At 39.6% G+C, this 9,852-nt stretch overlaps 1 protein-coding gene across 1 annotated transcript in view; it reads right to left on the bottom strand.

Annotated features, from left to right (window-relative positions):
• CEBPZ (CCAAT enhancer binding protein zeta) overlaps positions 1-9,852 on the bottom strand; it is a 30,387-nt gene that overhangs the window by 15,147 nt on the left and 5,388 nt on the right. Inside the window, exons 3-6 of the mRNA XM_002812123.6 lie at positions 7,823-8,054; positions 7,030-7,213; positions 5,023-5,111; positions 268-321 (exon numbers count right to left, since the gene is read on the bottom strand). Of these exons, the coding sequence (XP_002812169.2) occupies positions 268-321; positions 5,023-5,111; positions 7,030-7,213; positions 7,823-8,054 (559 nt within the window). The remainder of the gene's footprint in view (positions 1-267; positions 322-5,022; positions 5,112-7,029; positions 7,214-7,822; positions 8,055-9,852) is intronic.

The raw sequence follows: 9,852 nt of genomic DNA, 5'->3' as shown, positions 1-9,852 counted from the left end.
ATGGGAAAGTGAGGCAGTATTTCTCCAGGAGAGGAGCTAGAAGGTAATAAATAAATAACTGCTGTGGCTTTCAATGTCTTATTGCTTCCACTCATCTCAGAGTGGGAAAAGTTATCTGCTACTCTGATGAAACAAGTCACTGCTCCTTTATACGAGCAGTAAAATGTGCAAGATTCTCTCTGTTAGAGAAAACATTGTATGACCAATTATTATCTAAAATGATACTTTTTTTCTTATTTCTCATCTTTGGATTTATTTTAGACTCACCTGAAGGATGGTCTTTGCAAAAAGGGCCACAGACGGATGAAAATGCACAGATAACTAAAAAGAAAAATGTGAATAATATCAATATTTCTAAGGTCGACTCTTAGTACATTTATAGGTTATTTAAGAAAATCGGGCTGGGTGTGGTGGCTCACACCTGTAATTCCAGCACTTTGGGAGGCTCAGGCAGGCAGACTGCTTGAGCCCAGAAGTTGAGACTGGCCTGGGCAATATGGCGAAACCCCATGTCTACAAAAAGTACAAAAATAGTCAGGGCGTGATGGTGTGCGTGCGCCTGTACTCCCAGCTACTCAGGAGGCTAAAGTGGGAGGACTGCCTGGGCCCAGGAGGTCGAGGCTGCAGTGAGCTGAGATGGCGCCACTGCACTCCAGCCTGGGTGACAGAGTGAGACCCTATTTCAACAACAACAAAAAAGAAAATGCAAAAATTTGAAATTTAAGCCAATACATTAAAAAAGTGATTCTCAAAACATTTTGGTCTCAGGACCATTGCCTACACTTAAAAACCAAAAATTTCATCAGTTTCTATTTAACAGGGTTATATCTACAGATACCTATGTTATAAAAATAAACAGAAAAATTGTAAATACTTATAGGTCCATTAAAAATAACAATAAAGCGGCCGGGCGCGGTGGCTCACGCCTGTAATCCCAGCACTCTGGGAGGCCGAGGTGGGCGGATCACAAGGTCAGGAGATCGAGACCATCCTGGCTAACACGGTGAAACCCCGTCTCTACTAAAAATACAAAAAATTAGCCAGGCGTGGTGGCGGGCACCTGTAGTCCCAGCTACTCGGGAGGCTGAGGCAGGAGAATGGCGGGAACCTGGGAGGCGGAACTTGGAGTGAGCCGAGATCGCCCCACTGCACTCCAGCCTGGGTGACAGTGCAAGACTCCGTCTCAAAAAAAAAAAAAAAAAAAAAAAAAGAAAAATAATTATGCTTCAGGATGAAATATATAGCGAGTGGTATTATTTTACAGTTTTGCAAATCTCTTTAATGTCTGGCTTAACAGAAGAGAGTGGATTATTTCATCTGCTTCTGTATTCCATGCTGAAATATACAATCTGGCCTCATACGTGTAGAAAATAGTCTTTTACATAGCTGTGAATTTTCTTCTTTAGTACTATACCAAAACCAAAGATTAGTTGTAATATGGAATCTGAAACCCATATTCAATTGGCTTTTGGTACTTGCTACTTAAAATTATTTGGTCTACTTTGAATCAATCATTTATTCACTCAATAATTTGTAACATTCAGGTGGCACAGTGGCTCACACCTGTAATCCCAGCACTTTGGGAGGCTGAGGTAGGTGGATCACCTGAAGTCAGGAGTTCGAGACCAGCCTGGACAACATGGCAAAACACTGTCTGTGCTAAAAATAAAAAAATTAGCTGGGCATGGTGGCATGCTCCTGTAATCCCAGCTACTCAGGAGGTAGAAGTTGCAGTGAGCCAAGATCGCACCACTGCATTCCAGTATGGGCGACAGAACCTTCTGGTCTCAAAAAAAAAAAAAAAAAAAAGAATTTGTAACATTGTACATTGGTCATTGGAAAAATACCATATGCAGTCCTTCCAAACATTGGCACATTTCATTATACTTTATCACAAAAATCACATTGTTAGAACCACTGATTTCATTAGTAAAGTTTTACAAATTGAGAAACTGTCAAGCTCAAGGTGGCGGTTACAAGATTTTTAAAACTTCAATCTTTGCTCAAAAGCTTATTTTTGAATTTTATTGCTGACAACAAATACTGCCAGCTTTTAAAGTCTGTTTTATCAGAGACTAGGATTGCAACGCCTGCCTTCTTTTGTTTTCCATTTGCTTGGTAGATCTTCCTCCATCCTTTTATTTTGAGCCTATGTGTGTCTTTGCACGTGAGATGGGTTTCCTGAATACAGCACACTGATGGGTCTTGAGTCTTTATCCAATTTGCCAGTCTGTGTCTTTTAATTGGAGCATTTAGTCCATTTACATTTAAAGTTAATATTGTTATGTGTGAATTTGATCCTGTCATTATGATGTTAGCTGGTTATTTTGCTCGTCAGTTGATGCAGTTTCTTCCTAGTCTTGATGGTCTTTACATTTTGGCATGATTTTGCAGCGGCTGGTACCGGTTGTGCCTTTCCATGTTTAGTGCTTCCTTCAGGAGCTCTTTTAGGGCAGGCCTGGTGGTGACAAAATCTCTCAGCATTTGCTTGTCTGTAAAGTATTTTATTTCTCCTTCACTTATGAAGCTTAGTTTGGCTGGATATGAGATTCTGGGTTGAAAATTCTTTTCTTTAAGATGTTGAATATTGGCCCCCACTCTCTTCTGGCTTGTAGAGTTTCTGCCGAGAGAGCAGCTGTTAGTCTGATGGGCTTCCCTTTGTGGGTAACCCGACCTTTCTCTCTGGCTGCCCTTAACATTTTTTCCTTCATTTCAACTTTGGTGAATCTGACAATTATGTGTCTTGGAGTTGCTCTTCTCGAGGAGTATCTTTGTGGTGTTCTCTGTATTTCCTGAATCTGAATGTTGGCCTGCCTTGCTAGATTGGGCAAGTTCTCCTGGATAATATCCTGCAGAGTGTTTTCCAACTTGGTTCCACTCTCCCGTCACTTTCAGGTACACCAATCAGATGCAGATTTGGTCTTTTCACATAGTCCCATATTTCTTGGAGGCTTTGTTCGTTTCTTTTTATTTATTTTTTCTCTAAACTTCCCTTCTCGCTTCATTTCATTCATTTCATCTTCCATCACTGATACCCTTTCTCTGTATTGGTTATTCTAGTTATACATTCGTCTAAAGTTTTTTCAAAGTTTTCAACTTCTTTGCCTTTGGTTTGAATTTCCTCCTGTAGCTCGGAGTAGTTTGATCGTCTTAAGCCTTCTTCTCTCAACTCGTCAAAGTCATTCTCCGTCCAGCTTTGTTCCATTGTTGGTGAGGAATTGCATTCCTTTGGAGGAGGAGAGGCGCTCTACTTTTTAGAATTTCCAGTTTTTCTGCTCTGTTTTTTCCCCATCTTTGTGGTTTTAACTACTTTTGGTCTTTGATGATGGTGTTGTACAGATGGGTTTTTGGTGTGGATGTCCTTTCTGTTTGTTTAGTTTTCCTTCTAACAGACAGGACCCTCAGCTGCAGGTCTGCTGGAGTTTGCTAGAGGTCCACTCCAGACCCTGTTTGCCTGGGTATCAGCAGCGGTGTCTGCAGAACCGTGGATTTTCATGATCTGTGAATGCTGCTGTCTGATCGTTCCTCTGGGAGTTTTGTCTCAGAGGAGTACCCGGCTGGGGTGGGAGGAGGGGGGAGGGATAGCATTAGGAGATATACCTAATGCTAAATGGTGAGTTAATGGGTGCAGCACACCAGCACGGCACATGTATACATATGTAACTAACCTGCACATTGTGCACATGTACTCTAAAACTTAAAGTATAAAAAAAAAAACAAAAAAACAAAAACAAATACTGCCAGCTTTTTTGTTTCATTCATTTTCAAGGAAATATCTCCCAAATACCTAAGCCTGAATAACCAGTTTGTCAGTCTTTCATGAAAGAGCAGCTAGATGAGCTTGCAACAACTGGTAAGCATTTGTCCTTGAGACACATGACAACCTTCATGCTTTAGGTAGGCAGCTGAGGTATGTTACGCATACTTGCTATGTATGCACACGAAATACTAAAAGACATGTTACTTTAAGGTCAAGATACTAAAATCAATAATTCTCCCTGTGTCATCATTCTTAAGTTATACTGGCTTTTTTTTTTTAACTGCACATATGTGGCAGTGATGAATATAATGACTTCTGATGCAGCTTGGTGCTGTCTTTATTCAGGATAAGCTGCAGCAGTTTTTACCTATCATTTCTTTCATAGTATCAGTGCCACCGTCAACACAGTGACGAAAACAAATAATGTACTGGTATTACTATGAAAAGAGCTGTGACCTGGCCGACTCACTAAAAAGGTATCAGTAACTCTGAGGGGTCTGGCTGCACCTTGAGAATAGCTGCATAAGAAACTTACTGGCTTTACACAAGAAGTCACAGAAAGGTTATTAGAAATATGAATTCCTCTTACGAATTCAGAAAAGTAACTTTATTTGCAAAAAGTTTTATCACAAAACTTTTCAGAGATATCTAATGAATAAAGCAAAATTTATCCATTTTCTCAACTCTATATGCAATAATCTACCTACAAAAAGCAACAGTTATAACCCAGGTGTAACATCCTTATTTTACATGCACACTTAAGATTTTCTACAAAATGAACTCTTCACATAGTATCTTCCCCCAAAAGTGGACTTTTAATGTTTATTAATGCTTATAATTATCATAAAAAAACAAAAACTTCAAGGCATTACATCCTCAAGGGCAAAAATATACAGCATAGGCCGGGCGCGGTGGCTCACGCCTGTAATCCCAGCACTTTGGGAGGCCGAGGCGGGCGGATCACAAGGTCAGGAGATCAAGACCATCCTGACCAACATGGTGAAACACTGTCTCTACTAAAAATACAAAAATTAGCTGGGCGTGGTGATGGGCGCCTGTAATCCTAGCTACTCAGGAGGCTGAGCCAGGAGGACGGCTTGAACCGGGGAGGCGGAGGTTACAGTGAGCCAAGATCATGCCACTGCACTCCAGCCTGGTGACAGAGGAAGACTCTGTCTCAACAAACAAACAAACAAACAAATATATATATATATATATATATACAGCATAAATGAATAAAAGACAATTTGAAATTATTTTACCTTTTTGAGTTCCCAAAGACTTGTATTTTCAGCTCCACAGAACAGAGGGTTTCTACTGAATGGATCGTATTTATTTAACTGTTTCCCACCTAGGAATAACAAAAAAAATACGATTTCTCAAATGCTTTCTTCCTAGCCCAAGAGGTCATTATAAGCACCACCATTAATATTCTCAACAGATATCTCCAACATTCTTACTTGGCCAAGCAACCTGGATTAAAAACTCTGAGCTCCCTCAGGAATTTGTCTTGGTACTTGAGCTAGCATTTGCTCTTGAATAAAGCAGGGAACATGTTTATCCCAATCACCAAAAGCTTTCTTCAAGGCCAGGTGCAGTGGCTCATACCTGTAATCACAGCACTTAGGGAGGCTGAGGCCAGTGGATCATTTGAGTCCAGGAGTTCGAGACCAGCCTGGGCAAAATGGTGAAACCCCGTCTCTTACAAAAAATACAACAAAAAAACTAGCCAGGTGTGGTGGTGTGTGCCTGTAGTCCCAGCTATTCGGGAGACGAGGTGGGAGGATCACTTGAGCCCAGGAGACAGGAGTTGCAGTGAACCAAGATCATGCCATTGTGATCCAGCCTTCGTGACAGAGCAAGACCCTGACTCAAAAATAAGTAAGTAAAAGCTCCCTTCAAAACTTCTCCCTTGGCTGGGCACGATGGCTCATGCCTACAATCCCAGCACTTTGGGAGGCCAAGGTGGAAAGGCTGCTTGAGTCCAAGAGTTTGAGACCAGCCTGCGCAACAGAGTGGGATTTCATCTCTACAAAAAATACAACTAGCCAGACCTGGTGGCACGAGCTTGTAGTCCCGGCTACCTGGGAGGCTGAGGTGGGAGGATCGCTTGAGTTCAGGAGTTTGAGGCTGCAGTGAGCCATAATGGCCCACTGTACTCCAGCATGGCCTGGGTGACATAGTGAGACCCTGTCTCAAAAAAACAAAGACCAAACCAAAAAACCCCAAGCTTCTCCCTTTTCTAAATGGCAACAAAAGGTGCCCATTTTGGGGTCAAAGAGGTTGGAAACATTAAGATGGAAATAATCTGAAGATGAACTAGGTCTAAAGTCTTTTGGAGCTTTAGAGTGCTTCAAATATTTGTCATGAAAGTATGCCCAGAAATAATTCTCACTTGGAACAGGTCTGACATTATCTTCATGCTTTTAGAAACTGAGGATTGAAAAAATTTAAAACAAAGATTTTCAGAACAAACTAAGAACTGACTACCTTCCAACACACACGCTCTTCATCCTTCTAAAGGATTATTCTCAGTTTAGTCTTCAGGGGAACTGATGGATTCTTCTCAAACTTTTCTGGCAGCTATCAGACTTCTCTTTTGTACTTCACAAACTGAAATTTATAGATGAATTAATTTGACTGTGAGTCCCAAAGCAAGTTGAAGAAATGGGTCTGGCACCACATTTCTCGAGCCTCAAGGCTGGTGTTTTCTTCACAGTCTCAAATGAAGAGGCTGCATTTCTAAGATTTTTTTTGACTCTAACATGCTATTAATAGACTTTTAATTTAGTTTGGTGTGTGTATAGAAAACCACTTAAAGTTTCTATCTTGAACAGAAAGTTTTCTATCCCTAAAACATTACTTTAAGAAACTGTGGGCCAGGTACAGTGGCTCACGCCTATAATCCCAGCACTTTGGGAGGCTGAGGCAGGCAGATCACCTGAGGTCAGGAGTTTGAGACCAGCCTGGCCAACATGGTGAAACTCCACCTCTACTAAAAATACAAAAATTAGCCAGGTGTGGTGGCACATGCCTGTAATCCCAGCTACTTGGGAGGCTGAGGCAGAAGAATCACTTGAATCTGGGAGGCAGAGGTTGCAGTGAGCCGAGATCACGCCTCTGCATTCCAGCTTGGGCAACAGAGTGAGACTCTGTCTAAATAAATAAATAAGTAAATAAAATGGTAGAATGCTAGTTTCTATGAAAATCAAAGAGAAACAAACTCCCTGGTTTAAAAATTCAAGAGAATAACGATGAAAAAAACTCACCTTTCAAATTATCAAAGTGCACCCAGGAAGCAACCTCTGGTTTTTTGGTTTCTGTATCAGTTTCAGGAACTGTTTCCTCTGTCTTAAGTTTTTCTACTATCTCTGTTTCTTTGTCTGCATCAGTGAATTTTTCCATGTCTTCATCATCATTTGCATCAACAAAATTTTCTTCATCATCAGACTCCTAACAAAAGCATAGTTTCATAAATCTACATAAATCAAATGGAAGTTGCAATAAAGTCTGTGCTCCATTATGTGATGTAGAGTTTTACTTATTGCAACTCTGGTGAAACGTGAAAGTTCTAATAAAGTAAAATGATGGCTATCAATGGCATTTAAACAGAGGAGACCACATCCTTATTTCTAAACATAACACAGTTAAGTTTTGAGCCAAGAACCCCTGAGCCTTAGGGACTCTAATACTTGAAAACAATTAGCCCTCAAGTAAATTTCTGACTTGTAAATAACCCTATGAGGTAGGTACTATTATTATTTCCATTTCATTGTTAAGGAAGAAGACTTAAGAGGTCTACTAAGTTTTATAGTCTTCCAAATCTCATATAATGGTAGCTTCTAGTATAGTACAGTTTATTGCAAGTAGAAGAGTTGAGCAACATGCCCACCTAGTAAACTGTACAGCTGGTACTAAAATCTAGGTTTGTCCTATTCCAGAACTCACACTCATATGCTCCAGAGAACTAGGTTACTGTCACTTGAAGCAAAGAAAAACAAAACAAAAACAACCAATATATTTCAGCACCCACTCAATTTAAAAAGCAGTTGTAAAATATACCGGATGATCATCTAGTTGGCTTCTTAAACCTGGTTTTGCTTTAAGGATCTCAGACACAAGATATAAAGCTCCACATATAAATGGTGGCATCTGTTGACAAGTAACTTGAAGTAACCTCTTCACAAAAGCCTTCACCCGGCGCAACACAATGTCAGCTTTCAGAGATTTGTAGACAAGGTTAAGAAACAAAGCTTGCTTGGAACACGTCATCAACCCTGGATCCAACATCTTCCTGCAAAACAAAACCAAGGTCATATATTTATGTATAAAACCATCTCCACAACCAATGGTCACATATTAGAAATAGCTACTAACCTCATCTTAGTTAGGGATAACTCTGCTGCTTATTTTAGAACAAGAGACCCTGCCCTAAGAGGTAAGATGGAAGTCAATGACCAGAAAAGGATGATGATGACACCTCTTCTGTCATCATCATCACCAACAACAGCCATAGGAATAAGCATTTTTGAGTGTGTGGTTTTCTTCTCTTTTCCAAGTGTTTTTCTGTTTTCTATATCAACAGGGCACAGCCCTAACAGTATTTATAGAACCCCACCAGAAAAGCTAATCTAAAACCAGATAGTGAAAACTGACCCATGAAAGCAGAATGTTAGAAGATTTGGGTTTTTGTCCTTGTATAACTACCTACTAGCAGGGGGACCAGAGGCTGCCTCTTTATGATTTTAGTGAAGACCATAGATGAACAGCAGAAAATTAAATTCTAAGGACTTCAGAGAATCTCTAGTCCAATGTACTAGCTGTGTAACACTCCTCTCATATATGCTATTTTCACTGCCCAGAGTGCTTCTCTCCAACTCTCTGCATGTCCACAATATCCAAAATTGGTTCTTCTATTAGTCTCTCAGTCCCATGTTTGTGTTCTTCAGTTTCACAAACTTGGTTTTCCTGCCTTTCCCTTTTCTCCCAAGGTCCAATGAAATAGGGATTATGCCTGTGTTATTCACTGTTGTAACCCCAGTGCCTGGCAGTGAATACTTTTACATGACAGTTTTCCAAATACTTGAACCTATTTAGCTATTATGTGCTTGTCTCTCCCTAATGTCTGTCTTCTGTAGGCTGCTCTACTCTGATCTCATGATACTTTAAAAATTCTCTATCCTAGGTGCTGAATCCTACACATGTCCCCAACTGGTCTAGACCTGCAGATATTAGAGCACCCAGAATTAACACAATCCTCCAGATTAGCTCTATTAACATCTGGAATCATTACTTCCTTTGTTTTAAGCATTTCCATTAATTTTTTCCTACTAATACTAGAAATGAAAAATACTTAAGCTTGTGAAGCACTTTCCTATTGCTCTGAATACTCTGGGAAATATCACCCTTTTGGTAATATTCTGGGATATTCTGTATTATTCAATTTTCTCTCTTTACATTTAAATTTTCCAACATTTCTATCCATTTTGCAATTTATTATTAGGCATAAATTCCATCTCATATCAACAGAAACATCTGAGAAGAATTTAGAGACATGTCTCTATCATTTCATGAAATATTTTCCTAATGTTTTGATAAATATTTTTGTAAACCAAATCATGTCATTTCTTTTATCCCTCAATTAACTAGGGGTTTTCTTAACGTGAAGGATTCTTAATAAAACCAAGAGCAAACAAACACTTTAAGAAGGCCTAATGGCCTGTTAAGAAACTCCATCTGTGAGAGCTTTTGGCAAACAGTAATTTCAAAAACTTAAAAATTTACCCTTCCTCAGAGATGTTAGACTATGATGTTAAATAGAGACAGAAAAATGTTTTCTAATAGATTCCAAACACTTTCTAAAAATTAAAAATTCCTATGACCATCAAAAGTTCAAAATAATCAAACCACCCCCCTTCAAAACAAACAAACAAACTAACAAAAACAAAACTCAAGATCCCGAAACCTCTATATTTTCAGCCTTGGAACTCTTTTCAAATTAACAGTGTTAAGTATCTATTACTTCAAAGAGTTGTGGAAAGGCTTCTGAGAGTCTTTTTAGTGGACCAGAGCAATCAGTGCTATGAAATGTC

The sequence above is a fragment of the Pongo abelii genome, chromosome 12 (genome assembly GCF_028885655.2).
Source record: "Pongo abelii isolate AG06213 chromosome 12, NHGRI_mPonAbe1-v2.0_pri, whole genome shotgun sequence".
NCBI lineage: Eukaryota > Metazoa > Chordata > Mammalia > Primates > Hominidae > Pongo > Pongo abelii.
Note: the sequence above shows the minus strand (reverse complement) of the source record. Positions and strands in the feature narration are given on the sequence as shown.